At 34.7% G+C, this 21,711-nt stretch overlaps 2 protein-coding genes across 8 annotated transcripts in view; one reads left to right on the plus strand and one right to left on the minus strand.

Moving 5' to 3' along the window:
- The window catches only part of LOC116275848 (protein FAM227B), a 290,793-nt gene that overhangs the window by 157,503 nt on the left and 111,579 nt on the right, over positions 1–21,711 (plus strand). The window contains exon 12 of one of the 7 annotated variants that reach the window (XM_031668715.1): positions 11,179–11,508. The exons of the other annotated variants lie outside the window; for them this stretch is intronic. Within the exon in view, the coding sequence (XP_031524575.1) occupies positions 11,179–11,183 (5 nt within the window). The 3' untranslated portion in view covers positions 11,184–11,508. Of the gene's footprint in view, positions 1–11,178; positions 11,509–21,711 lie in introns of those variants that run through there. 7 annotated transcript variants of the gene reach the window in all.
- The window catches only part of LOC116275849 (fibroblast growth factor 7), a 67,359-nt gene that overhangs the window by 40,102 nt on the left and 5,546 nt on the right, over positions 1–21,711 (minus strand). The window lies entirely within an intron of this gene.

The raw sequence follows: 21,711 nt of genomic DNA on the forward strand, positions 1-21,711 counted from the left end.
TAAGAAAGAGAAAAGCAAGGCACTATAAATACTAAAAGCAATTGCACAAGTATAGAAACAAAGGAGACCTAACTTGGCAGCAATTCATCTGAAAGGGAGCTGGACAAACTTAAGATGAGCCGACAGTATGGCATATTTGCCTTAAACTATATTAATGGGAAGGCAAGCTTGGCTGCCTTAATAGAAGTGTAAGGTTGCCAAGGAGGCAGTAATCTTGCTGATTCTGGCCCCACCCTGCGCAATTTGGAGCACTGCATTCTGGATATCCTATTTTAGGTGGTATTCTTAAGAGGACTGGTGGGTGGTGAAAATCTGAGAAATCATGTTTAAGTGTAATGGTTGAGTGAATTTACATTACTTAGCCTAGAAAAGATAAGATTAAATAGAAATATAACTGTCTTTATATACTAAAATCACTGTCCTATAGGGGACAATTTGTAGATATAGAAGTAAAAACCATTTACCGATTTATGGTCTTATTTTAGATTGATTTCATGATTGTTTTATTCCATATAGAAATAACTAGCAATAAATACTAGGAGCCCAATAAGAACCTATGCAGATGGAAATTAGGCACCAAGAAAAACTTAGACTTAGAAATGTAGTCTGAGATAGTTCTAACGTGAGCACTTCTCTAAAGACTGAAGCTATCATTCAAGTCTCTGTTCGAATTCCTATCTGTTAGCCAGACCAGCATTTGAAATAGCCAGAAATTACTTATCCACGGGATGAGTGCAGACAGAAAAGAATGTTATTTCCCCTGTGAAAGTGTTTTTTTAGTGGCATATCCATATTATTCTTATGCAAAAATAGAGTCTGAGGAAAGGGGCTTAAACTGAAGCAGGAGTAATTTCCCTAAATATGAGAAAGTATCCAACTGTAATACACTATTGGAATCGACTGCTAAAGAAAATTGTAGAGGGTTCTTTCTTGGAGAGCTTCAAGAAAAGTTTTTCCAGTTATCTGTCTTGGATTGCTTAGACTACTGGGTATTTGAGGGAGCCTTCCTTATCAGAGTGTGACTGAGAGGAAATTGACAGCCACATGTATTAAAAGCAACATAGTTTATTTTATATATATATATATATACACACACACACACACACACACACACACATGGATGTTCATCAAAAAATAGTATATGCCCATCAAAGAATATTTGGAAATCACTGAAAAAAGTAAAGAAAATAACCAGAAATATCACTATTGTAATGTAGTATATTTATTTTTAATCATTTTTCTGTGAATTTTGATTAACTTATGTTAGGAGTTTTTTAAAACAATAAATATACTCTTTTAAAATTGCTTTTTAAATTTAAGCACACGAAACTTACCCAGTCACTTTAATGAACAATTAATATGCACTTCAGTTCTCTATTGTGGTTAGTTAAAGCAAAGAAATGGAGAAAAGGAATTAAAAGAGGTAGATGGAAAGAAAGGAGAGAAGGGAAGAGAAAAAAGAATAAGGAAAAGAGAAGAGGCAGAAAAGGTAACAGGAAAGGAGACAAAGTTGGAGGGAGATGTAGAAAAAACAGAAGAGCTGGGGAGACAACAATAGTGAGATGTGAGGAAGAAGGTTGAAAAGAAAGTTCTAGTAATTTATGATAGAGATCCTGAGATAACCTTCATTCATCTAGCCCTCAAATATGTTAGCGGTAAATAGGAGCATAATATGTTGCGTCATATTTCTGTCTTTTGAAGTTCTGATAAGGTTGGTAATTACTGATTATAAATCTGTATATGCTCTTGGACATTAAAATAATTTTGAACTCTCAAATCAGTAAGATATCTGGAGCAGCTTTTGAATGGTGAAGTTCTTCTCTGGTTGCAGAAGTAAAAGCTGGGTCTGTAAAGGACAAGAGCCTGAGGATTCTACCTCTACCTTATGTTAATCTGCATGAAAAACAAAAGGCAAACCAATTGTTTCTTCAATTCATTCTCGTTCTGTGAATCTTGGATTTTATGTTTTCTCCATCATGTTGGTGACCAGTTAGTTGAATTAGTTTGGAGCAAGCAGTAATGAGGACAAAGTCATTCCAATAAAAATTTCCTTAAGCATTAACAATTATCCATGAATAGATTGCATGTTTTACCCAAATCATCATCTTAAAAAATGAAGGAGATGGTTTTGAAATCTACTAATTTGCATAAATTTACCAGAAAATTCACTCCAAGCAAATACACTACTGATGGTGAACATTTATTTTAAACCTGACAAACAATACATCAATGCATATGCTACCAAGACTTAGTAATTAAATCACATTTAGATTGAGAAGCTCTTATTCTAGCATGATTTCTATACTAGCTACCATATTGTTCACTTTGACTCTTTTAATGCACATCTGGGTATCTAGAAACATATGTTCCAAATCTGACTCTATCACTAACTAGCTCTGTAATCTTTGCTTACTTCTTAACTTCACAGAAGCTCAAAATGTATTTACATCTAAGTAAAGTTCAAAGTGATAAGAGAGTATTTTGGCAGCCATGTTACAGAGTTTCTTAGTTAATATTCTCAAGCTCTTACAAGTGTCAAAAGAAATAACAATATAGTGCAAGATTATTTACAATGGGCCTGGTGGATTATATAATAACACTTTGTCCACCTAAATTATTATTACAGGGATCACTTTTTGAAAGCCTTACATCAGTGTGGGAAACCACAGGCTTGCATGTTTACCTTTAACATGATTTTATTTAGTGTTTAGGGTAACATCAGTAGAATCACAGTTCATTTATTCAGGATGAATTCCCGCACCCCCAAATTCCAGTGAGTGTTCTGGTTATACCTGTCAAAATCTCTAGAAACTTCAGAATTTCCAGAGTATCTCTCTGCCTTTTATCACTCCTGCTTTCTTGATATATCTGTATATTGCTTTTCCTTCTCTTTAGTGAGCACTCCTTCCTCACTTCTCCCCGTTTGTATCTTTCTCCGTTTACTTCCTAACATCCTTCCCTTAATTCTGTCTCTCCCATTTATCCTTGTTTTGTGCTATCTTCTCTTTTTTAATACAAAGTTAAAATATGTTTTGAAGCATTTTATCTGTTCACTAGCTCTGTGTTACCACTTTCTTTGCACCATATTCTCTGGCCAGACAGGACAGAGATCCCCATTCCTCACTGTTGTCCTAATGCATCTGCACCTTTTTTTCACAGTTTGTTCTCTTCTTTAAAAAAGCTCTTTACCCTCTATGAAATCCTCCTACCAATCCTTCCTTCAAGCAAATGCACCTTTACCAGGACATTTTTCTTTCCCAGTTCTTCTGGAAGAACTTTACTTCCCCTTTACCTCCTTAGGTGCACCCAGAAATATTCTCTTTCAGTCTCCTTATCACTCCTTTGTTCATATGAAACTTACTAGCAACTATCGTAACTTACCAAATTATTTCCTATAGAAGTACATTAAAGGTAAAAGTCACATTGTTTATCTTTGTATCCATTATTACACAACGTCACCTGTACATGGAAGGTGCTCCATGAGTACTGAATTGAACTGTACTAATTTAAATCTTAATAAACTAGATCTAATTGCCCTTTGAGTCCGTGTAACATTCAGTTAAGATTTTCTAAGATGAGTGGTTCTTAACTTAAAAAGAAAAAAGTGTTCCCATATTTATCAATGAGTGAAGTCTTCCTCAGTGAAATTGTTGTCAACCTACTCCCAATTATAATACACTAATTTCTTAATCTTGACTTAAAAGGTAATGAATTATTTAATAAAACATTGTTATTTAGAAATACACCATAGTTTTAATGTACAAGAAAACTAACATTGTAAATATGTTTATTCCAGTAAGGAAAAAAATCATGAATTTGTATAAAATGATAATGTAGATGGGGAAGTCTGATATTTGAGCATTTTTAACAAGAAAGTATTAATAATAGTATAGATATGTTTGTCTAGTAAACTTTCTAATTTCAAATGATCATATTAAATTGCAGTTTGAAATTATCTGGTAATTGGAATCTGATGATAAGAGAGTTTCAAATACACTCTCTTTTACTATTATTTCTTGGCTAACATGAGCAGGACTTTAAACAGATACTTGCAGTTTTTAAAAACTGGACAGCTATTATCATCTGAACTTGATGGATCATATACTTTTCTATATTTTGTTTTATTCTTTCAATTGATGTAATAAATCTGCATATTTATGGTGTACACAGTGATGTTTTCATATATATAGTGTATAGTGATCAGAGCAAGGTAATTAGTATGTCCATGATCTAGACATTTATCTGAACCAAACTAGTAGAAAATTAACAAAATATAAAACAGCTTAAGCAAAAGGCCCATTTGTTTTGGATAAAAATGTTCTAAAGAAAAAATAGAAAACTTACATTTCAAGTGGGAAAAATGTCTAGAGAGGAAAATTTAGCATGATAAAAATAAGTTTGCCACAGGAACAGAAAACCAAATACTGCATGTTTTCACTTATAAGGATGAATTCAGGATGAATTCCCACACCCCCAAATTCCAGTGAGTGTTCTGGTTATACCTGTCAAGATCTCTAGAAACTTCAGAACTTCCAGAATATCTCTCTGCCTTTTATCTCTCCTGCTTTCTTGATATATCTGTGTATTGCTTTTCCTTCTCTTTAGTGAGCACCTCTTCCTCACTTCTCTCCCTGCTTGTATCTTTCACCATTTACTTCCTAACATCCTTCCTTTAATTCTGTCTCTCCCATTTATCCTTGTTTTATGCTATCTTCTCTCTTTATAATATGAAGTTAAAATATGAGAGCTAAACATTGAGTAGTCATGGGCATAAAAATGGCAACAATACAAACTGGGAACTACTGGCAGGAGGTAGAGATGTAGGCAAGGGTTGAAAACTTAACTATTGGGTACTATGCTCAGTACCTGGGTAGTGGGATCATTCATACCCCAAACCTTAGCATCACACAATATACCCAAGTAACAAACCTACACATGTACTCCCTGAATCTAAAATAAAAGTTGAAAAAACACCAACCTTTTTAAATTATAAAATTTTAGTCTGGAAAGAAAAGGATTACAGAGGATATGTCTGAAATTTATATAATAATTATGACTTTAACCATAATGAATATGAATTCATATATGAATATATGAATATAAATATGAATGAATATGAATACATGAATATTCGTTCTAAAGTATCTTATTTAAATTTACATACAAAGCTTCTAATTACCAGTATTCTGAGATGTGATAAACAAAAACAAAAAAAGAGAGGCCAAACTTTATGCATTAGGTTGTAAATTTATCTTTTTTAACTCAAAGTATATCACAAAAACATCGATTCAAGATGGCTTAAATTGATTCTTGAATGACAGATTCATGCAGAGTATTTAAAAAGCTGGAGATATTTGCGATTTATTTCTAGCCTTTGAGATAGACCACAGAAGATATTCACAAAGGGTCCTTGGTCTACAGTCAGCAACAGAATATTAGGCTAAGAAGATTCCTGATCCAACTTAAATCTGCTTCATTAGGCTTCATTAGATATCAAGTTATTTCAGCTTGACATAAACCTTATATTCTCTCACACACATAGCATTTTAACTTAATGTAATTAGACCCACGTACTACAATCTATTGATGTTTTGAAGCAGATAATTTCAATGGTATTTCTTTGTCTACTTACTTTTTATCCTAAAAAATTTTTTTAAAACAAACATGTGATCATCTATATTCTTTATTTTTTACTTTTTCATACTATAAAACAGAATCTGTCACTGTTTAAACCAACTTTGGTTCCCTGCATTTTCAAATCTTTTTGTAGCAGCATGTTTTACTGAAATGTTAAAATGTTAAAAAGAATAAACACTGGGCTAAATAGCTGGATTGTGGCCTTCCATTCTCTGTTTTTTCATTGTCTTGAGAGCAATCATAAATTCTGATGAGGGAGAAGGGATACTATAATGAAAAATTAAACAGTACATGTGGTTCTCATTAATGAGTTTTCTGCTATCCCAGCAATGCCACTGCCTACCCCAACACTGCTTCCAACACTGCCCTAAGGTCCTTATAAGAAAGGTGACCTTGCATCCTTGTTTGCCCAGCACAATCTCAGTTTACACCTGCTATCCTGATGTGTTTATTTACAGCACAATCTTTTACTCTCAAAAGTGTTCCAGTTTGGATGATAGATTTTATGTAGAAGCATGATGTAAATGTTTAACAACTGACTCTCAGGGGGAAAAAAGTGTACGTATATATGCACACATAGCTCATTACAAATTCTACTGATATAAAGGAAGCATAGCACACAAGCATATAAATAATAAAATACAATACTCACAAAATGCTTTCACTATGTCCGTTTTCTCTGAAGCCAAACCATGGTGGTAATAGAGGAACAAGTATAGTTCTGATAATAATATTTGTTGATATTTTCATCTATGTTAGTAAGTAAGAAGAAGGTAAATCAATGAAGATGTATATTGGTACTTCACTCACTTTTCAATGATATGAGTGACTTCTTTGCTGAATTAGATCATAGTTTTTAGAGATACTGGAAAACTATTTTCTCATTTTTGTTCTATTCACAATGAAACAGTTATAGACTCAAGACCTTAATGTACATTATTAACATTTTTGTTAATATGTGGATTTTGTATCATTCGCTTAAATGTAGAACATCAACAAAACAGTGAATCAAGCCCTGATTTGTAGCAGCGGCCAATTTATGTGGCATAGGTGCTCTTATCATAGTTGGGTCCAAGCTACCAACAAAACATCACTGAACAGAGTTGGGAAGAAATATACAGTCGCATACCATTATCTAGTATTTCCATCATATAAATACATTAGAAATTACCTCAAAAACATATATAATAGTAAAGAAATTCAGTATTAAAGAGTTTGAGTATTTATTACTTTTGTTTTAATGTTATTTATTTCATTCTAAGTTTATGTAATTAAATGTTTAATAATGGCTGTATTTAACAAGTTTACAAAATTTTTGAAAATTTAACAATTGGCTCTCATGGATCAGTACAAGTGGCTTCAGCAGACCACCGAATATGGTCACCCTACTTATAACTAATCCCATATGTTCAAACACTCATTGGCTACATATTTTCGAACACTTAATATGTGCCAGGAATTGTGCTAGTTTTGTGAGATGCAATACAGCAGAGTTCGAGATAGAAACTATCTCTGCCATCACACAATTTCCAACAGTCTTTGACTCTCCCATTTCCAATCTCTTTTTCCTAATCAACCTAATCATTAGTGGTGTGAGCAGCACATATTTGGTGGATTGTAGTGACATAGTAGGGATATAGGTGTTGTGTGGAAGCCCAAACAGGGATTTAAAAAGAAGAAAAGCCAGTGATTGGGTATTTGAACTGTCTAGTGTAAATAGTAACAAATTAGAACTGAGCTTTTTCTGTCAAATGTTTAAATAACCAGGCTAGTAGATTTCCTTTACCTGCAGCTTTATAATGGCAGGCAACAATAAAAGACACTGCATTCTAATTAGTAACTACTCTATGCAAAGCACTAGTCTAATGCTGAGATGGGAGGTGAGGGATAAGGAAAGGGGAGAGAGTGACAAGGGAATTGGAAAAGAGTTGATAGAGTAGATGGAAAGACCTATAATACTTCCAACTCCTGGTTCTAAAGTCTAGGAGAATACAATAAGGAGAAAATCATAACAGTAATGCCTTATATTTGTATACTGTTTTACAGTTCTCATATTTACTCTCACAAGGTACTCAGTAGTGCTCAGGGGTGGACTGAAATGGCCAAGGGGAGCTTCATGGAGAGTTGAGACTTAATCTGGGCCCTGAAGAATGGGTAGATACTGAGAAGAAAAATTCTAGTCAATATTGTCATGCAGAGTGAAAGAGTATGGATGTTTATAGTCTAGGAAAAAGAGTGAATAGATTGGCTGGCTAGAATAGCATCTTTCCATTAGCAAACAGTAGAAAATAAGGTAAAAGAAAAAAACGAGACAATTGACAGAGTTTCTTAATGATGAGCTGAGAGAAGCCTTACAATACCTTTATTCACTCAGGTTTTTATTGCTTCTTACTTAATTCAATTACTTGAATACATTATTTCCTAATGTTCTGGACACTATAATGGATCTTTTGATAAAAAGATGAAAAAGAAAAGTTCCCTGCCCTCAAAGAGCTCTAACCAGACAGACATATGCAAATAATTATAATACTTGAGCACTACACAAAATGATAAAAATAAATGCATAAGTACAATGAGAAGGTTGCTCCCTCCTCCTACTGACCACTGAGAAACATTGTATACGATTAGACACGTGACTGATAGGAATTCAATGAGATAATACATTTTCTTTTTTTTTTTTTTTTTTTTTTTCTTTTTGAGACGGAGTCTCGCTCTGTCGCCCAGGCTGGAGTGCAGTGGCCGGATCTCAGCTCACTGCAAGCTCCGCCTCCCGGGTTCACGCCATTCTCCTGCCTCAGCCTCCCGAGTAGCTGGGACTACAGGCGCTGCCACCTCGCCCGGCTAGTTTTTTGTATGTCTTAATAGAGACGGGGTTTCACCGTGTTAGCCAGGATGGTCTCGATCTCCTGACCTCGTGATCCGCCCGTCTCGGCCTCCCAAAGTGCTGGGATTACAGGCTTGAGCCACCGCGCCCGGCCAGGAGATAATACATTTTCTTTAAAAGTTTTACACAATACTGCTATTAAGAATAAGAATTATGAAGAATGTCTAATAAAATAAAGAATAAGAATTATGAATAAAATAAAATAGTATTGTAATCATTATCATTGTTATTTGAGAGACTGAACATATGAAATGATGTGGAGCCCCTGAGAAGTACAGCTGTGGTGAATGAGAAGAAAATTATACCATGTCATGAAATGCCCTCTCCTTTTCTCTCTGTATATGGAAATTCTAACTAATCTTTATGTCCTACTTTGTCTGTAATGCTTCCTGGTCTACTTCAATCCTCTGGAGCTCCTGTTGGAATATGGCCAATACCATATGATTTAGCATTTAATGTCTCTCTAATTTTATTTTTATTTTACTTCATCTTGTGTTGATATTAGTTTTATTTCTAAAATTGGATTCTTAGAGGCTGGATCCAAGACATATGTTATTCTTCCTAATCGTTGTATCCCCTAATGAGCCTATAACACTGCAGACTTAAATTGATGCTAAATAAGTATGAGTTGACTGTTTAATTTGAAAATCTAAGTCATGGGCACCTAGGCAACATTGGCAGTATCGATTGGTGAGGCCTCTGACCTCCTTCTTCTGCAGTCTCTTCCACTTCTGTATTCTCTTCTCCTTTTAAGGTGATTTCGTGTTCTCTGTGTTCTACCCAATCAAAACTCACATTCAGGAAATTATCTTATTTACTCATTCATTTTAAAGGTATAAGCTATTCATAAGTATTTAAACATTATGTTTTGGGGGTAATTTACACTTTGAAAGATAAAACATTAAGCCAAAAAGAATGAATCTCTATTTGTGGAATATCTGATATCAGTTAAGTAGGCAAGTTGAGTTTTCTTGTTACAGTTTTTTGAATCTAAACCAACTTATAACCAGTATCATCTTGATAGAAAACTTAAAATGTTAAAATATTAGAATGTTTAACAATACTTCAGTAATCAACTTCAGAATTTTATATAACAAAACAACTCAATGGGTGGAAAGAGCATCGGCTTTTCATTTTTTTAGAGCCCTGAGTTCAGATCCTGGTTCTCCTGTTTACTGGCACCAAACCACTCTCTGACTGTCAAACTGAGCCTTATTTTCCTCATTTATAAAATGGAATTAGATGAGAGAAATCATGTAAAGCACCAAGCACTGTGCCTGACAAATAGTTAATACCCAATAAAAAGAAGTTTTATTCCCCCATCTATTTATTTTTTAAATATTAATGCATTAATTTGGTTAATTTTATTTTACCTATATGACTGTACAACAATATGTCCATTTTAGATAATTTTATGTAAATAGTAGGACATTAAGTAGTTTCAATTTCAGTTTCAATTAAGTATTTGGTTTTATATTATAGATGGCCAACTATAATCAATTTGCTGATCTCTTTTTCCTATATATAAACATTGGTTTTTCACATTATAAATACTTTGGAGCAATATTCTACCCCTCTATGATGACTCTTTCACTTATAAGAAATATATCCACTTTTTGACATTTGGTGGGGGAATAAAAGGGGAAATGATCCAAATTGCATGAGTGTATAAACAGAAGGAAATCAGCTAAGCTACTGGTGTTACAAACCACAGTAATAATGCATATTACTTACACAGTGGGTTTAACTAAAAGTATGCTGAACTAAAAACTAGAAGACTTCAATTCCAGTCCAAACCACCACTGCCACTAATTCATGATGTCATTTTGGAAAGTTATCTTCTTGTGACTCATTTCCCTTATCAAATAAAATAAACATGATAGACTAGATCAGTGCTTCTTAAACTTTTATTGGAAACACAGATACTTTTGAGAATGTGATAAACGGTTTGAATCCTGTCCCCAATATTTGTGCGTATTTTTTTCCTTTCCAGTTTCCCTGAGGGCTGTCGGCAATCTTCATGTCAAAATCTCTGGACTCTATGATCTCATGGCTTCCTTCCAGACCTATAATTCCAGAATGGAGTTGTCTTTGTTTCATACAACCATTAGTGTGATTTTAAGCAAGCAAATAATCCAGTTTCTTTCTCAGTGCTACGAAGTAGGGTATTAACACATGGTATAAGGTTTCTTCCCTGTGTCTGCAGTAAGAGAAGAGAGCCACATGCCTCCTCAGGAGACCCTAACCCAAATTAGCAGTTCCAATAAGGAAAGCTATCTACTCTTCAGGCCTGTTGAGCAACAAGCTTATTCCACAGACTTATTGCTCTGTTTCTCTTCTATTGTTGATTTAACTTAATTTTATGTGTACTTAGTATTTCAGCTTGACTGAAAGTTCTTGAGATGCAAAAACTATGCATGGTAGTTAGTCCCTGGTTTGACCCCAATGATCCCTAACACTTAGTATTCACTATTCACTAGTTCCCTCCCTCAACGTTTTACTATTACTAGGGTTGGTCTGTGTGACCAATAAAATAAGGCAGAAATGATGGTATGTCACACTGCAATTTCCATCTTAAAGATTCTCTCTCTCTTTGCCTCCCTTTCTATCTCTCTTTCTCCCTCCCCCCTCTCTCTCCTACCCCTCGCATTGCTCAGTCTGAAGGAGGCCAGTTGCCATGTTATAAGGACACTCAGGAAGCCTGTGGAGAGTCCCACATAGCAAAGAGGAAGTTTCCAGCCAACAGCCTGATAGAAACAGAGGCCTGCCAACAACCTGCCAACAACAGCTTTATATAGATCCTTTACCCCAGTCAAGTCTTGAGAAGACTTCAGCCCTAGCTGACAGTTTGACTGCAACCTCGTAAGAGTCCCTGAGACCAACCCACTCAGCTAGGCTACTCCCAATTTCCTGACCCTCTGAAACTGCAAGATAATAAATACTGTTTTAAGCTAACAAATTTTAGGTAACTTGTTATGCAACAATAGATAACTAATTTTCTCTCTCTCTCTCTCTCTCTTTTTTCTCTCTCTCTCTTCTCTTTCTCTCCTTCTCTCACCTCACCACCCACTCCCTCTCTTTCTGTCTCAGTTGCTTAGCACTATTGATAACATTTAACAACTGAAATCTATTCCAGAAATCTGACCTACCTCTCTTCAATTTTTATTTATAAAACAAAAACAAAAACTGAGGCTCAGGATAGTCAAATATTTGCCCAAGGTCATTCAGTTAATTACTGGAAGAAAAAGGATTAACACCCAGGTTCCATAATATATGATACAGTATTATTTCCTTGTCCTCATGTTCCCTCTCACTTTCTTGTCAACTCAATCTACTCCTATGCTATATATAATGTGTATTAGTATTTATACAAAATAACACTATTGGTGTGATAAACTAAGACTGATAAACCATTGATGAATTTTTCAAGCCTACTTTTCTCCCTTTTCTCTTCTGCAATTAACAATCTGGTCCATTTGTAAATCCCTATATCAAAGACTGAATGGATATTCATTATTATGAGTTAATTTCATTACTTTGTGGGTAGTTCTGGTAAAAGGATTTGGTAAGAAAGGTTAAATTTTTTAACAAAGTAATATTTGAGTTATTAATTGATATTAACTATCCAGGTCATTTTTGTGAATAATGTAAATGACTGTTTTTGATTAGTTACTGCTTCTACTATTCTTCAATGGCTCCTTATAGCCTATGGGTAAAGTTCATATTCCCTAAAACAACTTTCCAAGATATGAGACTTCCCTGCAGTCCTATCTCTTCCTATCTTGAACTTTGTACTCCTGAAACACTAATTCCCATACAAACTACTGACACACAACTCAGCTTTTTCTTCATGTGCTATTTTCCAAAAAGGGATACCCTTTCTTCTGACTCCCTTCCCCATTTTCTACCCTCTTCTCTAGCCTGACTCACTCCCACTGGCTCTTTGAGATGTGGTTAAAATATGTTTTTTTGAGAGTCTTGCCTTTTCTTTCCCAAGTTCTGTTAGCTGGCCTCCACTAGAGTCCTCTAACTCCCTGAACCCATCTTTATCACAGTACTTACTATATTCTACTGAAATTGACTCTTTGGTGTTGGTATCCACACGTAGGCTGAATTTTTTCAATAGTGGGTCCTTGCACTGTGTATCTGTGCATGCACAATACATAATATGCAATATATGCTCAGTAAATATTGCAATAAATAGTATTCTAATTACTGGAAAGAGCCACTGCAACTTTCAGAATACAAACCCTCTAAGATATTCTTAAGACACTGAAAGAATCTAAAGTTAATCAAGTCACAAATAATGCATGTCTAGTTTTCAGAAAAATATTGAGAAACAGAGATATGATTTAGCCAGAATCATACCCCAAAAAAAATCCTTAAAATAGAATTCCAGATATCCTATCTTTGCATTAATTCATCATTCTTATTCCCTTTCTTTTGCCTCTTAATTTTTGTGGAGCACAGTCCTAAAAGGATTAAAAATAAACTAAGGACATGGACAAAAGGAAGAACCTATTTGCCAGTAAACTGTTCCTTTTTCACTATCCTTCAGACATGCTTGTTAAAACAAACTCACTGCTGTTTCTTTTATTTGTTTTTGTGTTGCTTTGTATTTGGATTTAGTGGCTTTAGGGAAGGAAATTAGGCATTCGTAAATATGACTAAGTTATCTGAAATTAAACTGTATATATACAATTTAATATATAATATATGTAGCATCTGGATAATTATTATTACGCATTCTATAATAATTTTCCAGACACTAAAGAACAGAAGTATAAATAGTTTTAATAAATGTCAGAAATGTGTTTAAAATACAACCAAGTTAAATTTTGTAGGATCTTTAGCAGTGTGTAAGCAAAATAAACTGAAGGTCACTGCACCTTCTCAGGGGAAGACGGATGGGTATGTTTTGTGCAAGGGAAGTTGGAGTAAGTTTTTATTTAATAAGACGAAGATAATGCCAAATATTCATTAGGTCATATTACAGAGAAGAAAATTTCAGTTGTTTATATTTCCTCAGATGCAAATTATGCCACTGCTTGATACAAATTAATATGCAATGTTTTAATAGTACCAGTGACAGTATAGTGATACATACGGTGATACTAAAACTATGCTTTGGAGTTAAACCTACTTGGATTCACATCCCAACTTTGACAGTTACTAGCTATGTAACCTAGAGCAAGTTACTTAACTCTGTGAGCCAAAATTCCCCCATCTGCAAATGAGCATAAGTCTGGCCACCTAATAAGAGCCCTGGAGGCCGGGCGCAGTGGCTCACGCCTGTAATCCCAGCACTTTGGGAGGCCGAGACGGGCGGATCACGAGGTCAGGAGATCGAGACCATCCTGGCCAACACGGTGAAACCCCGTTTCTACTAAAAATACAAAAACTTAGCCCGATGTGGCAGCGTGTGCCTGTAGTCCCAGCTACTCGGGAGGCTGAGGCAGGAGAATGGCGTGAACCTGGAAGGCGGAGCTTGCAGTGAGCCGAGATCGCGCCACTGCACCCCAGCCTGGGCGACAGAGCGAGACTCCGTCTCAAAAATAAATAAATAAATAAATAAATAGCCCTGTGAATGTTAAATTTAATAATGTATATAAAGTATTCAACACGGTGCCAGGCACATAGAAACCACTCACACATTTAATTTTTGTTGTAGTAGTCATTTTTGTTATCTTAATGGCCCATGTTTTCATTGAGGGAAAAAATGTTACTTAAAAATGTCTCATTTTTCCTCTTCAAAGTCTCTCAGTAACCAGCTTGTGTTGATTATAAGAAAGCTGGAAGGTTTAAAGCAGGATTCTGTATATGAACTTCTTGCTCCTTAATATACAATGATGTTAATCACACAGTAGAATCATCAGACCTGCTGTGCAATATCTAATCTTTGTAAGTTAACTGACTACTCAGATATTTTCAGAAAACAATCAACATTGCATGCAAAGGTTTTCGATAGGATCATTTGAAACGCTGGCTAATTCTGAACACCTGTCTTCCTTCATTAAAAAGAACAACATCTAAATAGGAAGTAAAACAGGCCCATGTGTAATTTCAAAACAGTTAGAACTTATATACCAGCAAACTTATCAAGCTGGCCAATTTCCTGAGGGTCTTTTTTTCTTCCGTGAAATGAAGTAACAGTGTAATTACAAGCTTATGGTATGGAGATATTTTGAGAATTAATCAGAATGGAATAAAGTACTCTGTACCAATTTCAATGTTGACATATGTATTTTTAAATAATTAACATTATTCTAATTATATACTTATATTTATTCACTCAATAAAAATGTTCCCAGTTGTACATTGTAAGATTTTGCATAGACTAAATTAAAAGATTTATGGCAACAGTAACAAATTTACTTCTATACAGTGCAGTAATTTTAGTGGTAATATTAATTTGAATACCTAATAAAGTACTAAATAGTACTTCAAAACATCATAAATTTTAAATTACAACTTAGCAACTATGATATAGATTTATGCTCATCTTCTTTGGGGTATCTATTATTATTCAATATCTGGCCATCTTCCAGCTAGTTAAGAGAAAATTTGAAGACCAAATTTGGCCAGAATCTTAGCTGAAAGCACTTCTGTGTGCCTGTTAAACATCCAACATTATTTTATAACACATTATTTATACAAGAAAGGAGGTGAGCCTAATTTTTCAAAAATAAAGACTTATCAGTAGTTTTATGAAAGTAGCATACTTCATGAATTAGAGGGCATAAAACTATGCACAGCTGCTTGACTAATCAGTGTCTTGATTACATAGTTGAAACAGGTGATCCAGTGCTCATGGTAGTAAAAGTATGTCTTAAAGAATGTGGTAGATAACCTTCATAATTTTGTCCTTACGCGCCAAACATATGACTCAAAATTATTATTTTTCTCACATTTTAGAAACTGTTAGGGAAAAAAACTCCATAAAAATAACTTCAATTTTACAGTGATTATTTGTCAACAACTGACATAGGCAAGTTGCACTTGTGATCAAAGATTAAAAAGGCATTAAAAAGTGAAAAATATGCAGTTATTCAGAAAAAAATATATATTATTCTAATTGAATTATGCCTTCAAAATTTCCCTTTAAAGGAACGTTGAGAAATTGGTTACCTTTTTTTTATTAATTCAACAAATAATCTTTGATATTTTCCCTTGCCAGATTGAGTATACACAGTCAACAAATTCACAGTCTATGTTTTTAGAGAATTTAAGTTGCTGGTAGTTCTGTTTTTAATAAACAGAGCAATCATTCAAAGCATGCAAATTAATAAATAGTAAATGTTCCTATATTTTTAATAGGAAAAAAGAAGTTTTACGTTGGTGAATTTAACATTGATACTTGGAAAGATGCTAAATCACTTTTCATTTCCCAGTTTTGCAGTGCTGTTACTACCAAACATCTCCAAAAAGCATCTCCTCTGAGGATAATACATCTGTCCTCTATCTTTTGTCCTATTCATCCTTCAGGCCATTTCCTCTCCGAAAAGATTTCCAGGCCCTGCTCCTTGTGTTGGGTTAGACAGCCCACGATGTGCTCTAAACTTATCCACTCTGACTTGGAGTTCTCCCTTGACTCCCAACTGTGAATTCTGTAAAAGCATGGACTGTGTATTTGTTTACTATTGTATTCTTAGTCTAGCAAAAGGAGGTACAAATAACTTGGTTGAATTAATTTTAAAAAATAAAAAAGTCACTAGCCTTTAAAATTTTGCATATCTTCATTATTCATGCAAACAAAGGAGGAAACTATGTAGCACCTACAAGTGACCTTCCTATGAGAGCTGCCTCGATATGAACCAGACAAACTAGGTCTCTGGTCAGAAGTACAGTTAGAGACCCCGTAAGATACCAAAAGACTCCTGAAGATCAGGCTACTGGCACTAAAACAAATTGAGAGTGGATTCACCAACTTTCTCGACTTCTTCCCAGTTCTCTCTTCCTATACATATGCCCTCTCCTCCCTTCAGTGCAGATCACCAACTCCAGGATCCGTATTAGTAGGCAGACCTCTTCCCCAAAATTATCAGTCCACTGCTTGTTTTCTAGTATAGCTCATTTAATTATTAAAGGCTTTGTCTCTTTTTGTCTCTAATGCAGATATTCCTTAAACCAGTGTCAACTACGAATTACTATTTTTTTTTCTATTTATAGTTTTTGGTATGCATGGATTAGCTGGCATTCAGGTGGGAACAAGAATGGGTGTCATGGAGGCCACAGCTCCTCTAGAATTGGTCTTCACTATGCCCTGCCAATCAACCTTCCAGTGTCACCAGTGATAACTGTGTCTGCTTATATAGTTGGACTCTACAATAAACCAAATTTTCCACTAGTTCCTTGAAATCACCTAGAAAGACATCAAATCAAATTGGTCCTGGAGGCCAATTTTTTTTTTAATGATAGAGAATGAGAGGGAAGTGAGGTGTATTTCTCTTTTATTTCAGCAAGGCTTTTAATTCTTGCCCACATTAAATTTTCGTGATAATTTAGTAATCTAATTCTTATTTACAACTAATTTTAAATATGTAATAAATTAAAGGATAAATATACTGCATGATCACCAATCTTTCTCCCCTTTTTCACCCTTGCACCTCTTACATTGGGCTAAGTGCTGCTGCTTCTACCACTGGAAGATTAAAAAAAATAAAAAGTAAGATATGGTACTTATTTTCCCAGAACTGACATTTTAGTGACAGTGCCAAATGCAAACAGAAAGAACTGTAAGACAAGGCAGATGTGCTATGCACAGGTAGAAAAGCAATTGGAGCATAGGAAGAGAATAAGACCATTACTGGCTCTGTATTTAAAATCTCAAATAATTGATTTCTTCAGAGAATATGGAGATTAATTCATTAAATTTGTAGTGCTTTCATCAGATTATGTTAAATTTCTAAATAATTTTTAGCCAGTAAATGAAACTTATTTCTTTATTGAAATAATTGAAATAGCAACAACTTTTGCTCCAACTACTTTTTTGAAAAGTAAAAGTTTATTGTTTTAGGTACATACAGTAAGAATTTTCCAATCATATTAGGATCCTAAAGCATTTTAAGGTTATGGCATAGGAAATGTTTTTACTCAGTTTATTGGTGGCCCAAATAATAGCTGTTGGGCATGATTTCTTGTTACAGGAGGGTGGTCCTATAAATCTGCTCAGAACTCAGAAAGAATGTTAAATGAGGCTTAAATCCCACTGCAAATCCCTGGATTTCTGTCCAGTATTCATGCACAAAATACTACTCTAATAGTCTGAAATCATATGTAATCTTCTGACTTTGGCATATGTGCTTAGTTGGTCATTATTAAAATGTTGGTTCAGGTCAATTGTATAGTTTTTTTTTTATTTGGTTCAAACAATTTAGTGGCGACTTCATTTAGTTCTCGACAACGCTGAAGATAGATCCTTAGACAATAGCTCTCAAGTTGAAATTTAATAAAATTTAAATATCTTACCCAAACCAGGGACTGAGAATGGAGGTGAAGGAGAGGAGGAGTGTTATGTTGTCAAATAAGTTTAAGAAATCATGTATACTCTTTTACTAGAGTTTTTAAAATTCACATTAGTATAGTATAGACTCGGAGAAATTCTGCTGAAAAAAAAATTGTTCAATTTTATTTAACCTAGTATTTCCCAGTGGGTTAGTTAGAGAAGCCGTGCTGCAGCAAACAGCCTTAATATGTCAGGGGGCACTAGTGTTATAACGAAACACAGTTTGGAAATATTACCTTAAGAAAATTCTGCAAGCTGAGTTCATTCTAAATTTAGTCTCAAACCATTTTCTTAGCATTACTTACAGTTACATCAAAAATTCAAATAGCCAGATAAAATGGGAAATATTACAATAGAATATAATAAATATGATATTTGAGGATGTTGAAACATGTCTTATTTCTCTTATATGACATTAATCTTAAAAATAAATTCAGTTTCAGAATAATTCTGAATAATAAGCAAAGATTATTACAGTTTTTGGCACAAAATCAACTAAGAGATTCAAACCTATTTGAGTTATACCTATAATAATCTATTATCATTTCAACCCCTCTGTATTATTATCTGAAATTATTATTTCTATTTCTAGTTATATCCAACCCCCAGCATTTTAGCAGTTTTGTTTTTTCCCTCTACTCTCTTGTCATTCTATTGTCCTCATTCTTTAAGTGCATCAAGAAAGTTAGTGGAGCTATATTTTATGAGAAACTTTGCTTCATTTTAAGTTTACAGAAGATTTAAAATCCATAAATTTTTATATAAATTCTTTTTCCTTTTCTCTTTGACTCTTTTTCCTTTTCTCTTTTACTCTTTTTCCTCCTGTTCACAAAGATGTTTTCTTCCTATTTATTTTTAGATGGACACTAGCTAATGACTCTATCAAGTACTCATGACCACTCCAGTAGAAGAGATTACTTTCTTCTGGAGGGAAGTTAAGCAACTGGAGAATCTCTAGAGCCAATTATCCCCAGTATATATCAAATTTTTTTCATCTGAGAATGATGTTGCCTGCCTAAAGACAAGGTTTTACCTGGGCAAGGATACTGAATAATTCTCCTCTGTCACTCCCCATCTTAATCACTTTGTCTGTGTGTATTACTACACACACCCATTCATACACATAGTTGAGAAACTTTAATGACATTTTTGTTAAGTGAATTTGACACAACTTCTCTACTAAAGATATGTTCAGATATAATCTCAAATGTAGACATAAAACTTGGTCCAAAAGCAGTTAAACATTCAGTAACTCTTTAACATAGTTTTCCAAATCATTTGAAAGGCAGAGGATTTTCATTTACAACCTATTTGAGGGGTAAAAATGTTAGATATTGTTTAGTAAAGGAGTTTACATTGAAGTCTATTTCATTGAACAAGAATCATTTTTCTCCATATTACTTAAATATACATAATTTTATTGTGTGATATATATAAAATTTAAAAATGGAAAAGTATTGTATTCAAATAGTGATGTTAGAAAAGTTATTGTGCTACCAAAAATTGTCTGAAACAAAGGAAGAAAGCTATTATCCTTAGAAAACAAACAAAAAAAAGCTTTGCCTTAATGTTGTGCATCATTCCAATCTTAAAAAGAGAACAATCCTCTAGCTTTTCGTCCTTTCTCTGATCTGGATAGACCCTTGCTATGGTTTGAATGTCCCCTCCAAAACTCATGTTGAAATTTAATTGCCATTGTGATGGTATTAAGAGATGGGACCATTAAGAGGTGATTAGGCCATGAAGGCTTCAACCTCCTGAATAGATTAATGTCATTTTCTCAGAAGTGGGTTATCAAGAGAGTGGGTTGTTACAAAAAATTATTTCAGCCCTGTCTGTCTCATACTCTCTTACTCTCATATGTTCTTGCCCTTCTACCTTCCACCATGGAATGACACAGCAAGCAGGCCCTTGCCAGATGCCATTACCTTGATATTGGACTTCCAAGCCTCCAGAACTGTGAAGAATAAGTTTCTTTTCTTTATAAATTATCCAGTCTGCAGTATTCTCTTATATCAACACAAAGCAGACTAAGCCAACCCTCTAGAACTGTGGTTCCCTCCCCCTGGGTTTCCTAGGCTGGAGGTTGTCTCCTTAAATCTCTGCCTTTGAACTTGGTGGTGTGGCCATGTTCGTGAGATCCTAATCTGGGGGCATCTGAGTTCATAGTCATAAGGTGGCTCATTTAAGTGCAGAATAAGCAGACATTGAGGTCTGTACTCCAAGTACCCTGCTGCAACACCACTTTAAAGTGTCAGACCTGCCTGTCATTGTGAGACTATGGCACAGAACTATTCTTCCCTGCAGCTAACTCATTCACCAAAGCAGTCTTCTGAACATAGTAGCTACAGAGCTGTCATCACATGCATTTCCAGGCCAGTTCACCAAATGCTGGAGCCACTAAGATTTGTCAGAGAGGTCAAATGAGCCCCGAAGAACCCTCTCGGTGCATGATTCAGAGATTTATGCCTAATCATGCCTATTTCAAAATCATCTAGGGTTCAAGTTAACTTTGAATCGCTCTACAGGGTCTGAAACATTCCCAAGACACCTGAGGTGGTCCAGGCTGAATTAGAATTCTTGGTCTCCATAAGCAGTGGTGTGCAACCTTAGCTGCACTTTAGAATCATTGGAGAACTTTAACAAATACTAATGCGTGGTCCTTCCCGCCTTTGCAAGATTCTGACTTAATTCCCCAGCAATCTAATGTGATCCCCTTAGCCCAGTGGTTCTCATCCTTGGCAGCACGTCAGAATTATCTGGGGAGCTTTTAAAATTCCTAATGCCCAGACTGTACCTCAGATCAATTTAATGACAACTTTTTTGTGGGTGGAATCTGGCATCAGTATTTTTTTAAAGTTCCCCAGCTGATTGTAATATTTAGACAAGGTTGAGAAATAGAAAAATCTAGAAAAGGCAACCCTTTCAATATATCGAAGAGCTGACTTCTTCCATTCTCTGTGATTCACTTGGGCCTCTGAATGCTCTAAAACTGTAGGCTAAAGAGTTATTGTACAGCTGAGTCATAAGGGTCAGTCTAGATGAGGATTTACAAAAGAGACAAGAGATGATAAGAGATGCACTCGTGGCAATGAATGAACTTATTAGCACTTCATAAGTGCCAGGCATATGTGATAGCCAAAAAGAAAAGATTATAAAATTAAAAACTAATCAAAGAATAGCTAATATTTCCAAATCTGCTCCCCAGCAATTTATCCATTCTCCATCATTTAAAGCCCTAACAAGTTACTTAAGGGAATACAGGTCACCAGTTCTACAAGATTCTACCTTGTCCATAATTGCTAGGATTTTGATTCGACTGCATAGATATGTTACTTATTATCTATTTTTTTAAAGGGAGGGATTGTCCTTACATTGCTATTTTTGATTCTGATAATGTGAATTATTGTTCTGTTAGATAACTTGCTAAGAACTGTTTCAAATATGAGCAAATTTACCATCTCCATATTCAGAGGCAATATGTGTATTTGCTAGCTTCTAACAGACATTATTGTTAAGTAGGAGCCTATCCAAAGAATTGTTGACCAATGAGTCGCTGAAGGTTTTGTAGCCAAAGTCAAATTCAGCAACGCTGTGTTTATTTGCCTTTTGCCAATTGTTAGGCCGTATCCCATCACAGTCTAACAGTCCAAAAGAGAATATTGCCAAATCACTGGCCAGTTTT

The sequence above is a fragment of the Papio anubis genome, chromosome 7 (genome assembly GCF_008728515.1).
Source record: "Papio anubis isolate 15944 chromosome 7, Panubis1.0, whole genome shotgun sequence".
Taxonomy (NCBI): Eukaryota; Metazoa; Chordata; class Mammalia; order Primates; family Cercopithecidae; genus Papio; species Papio anubis.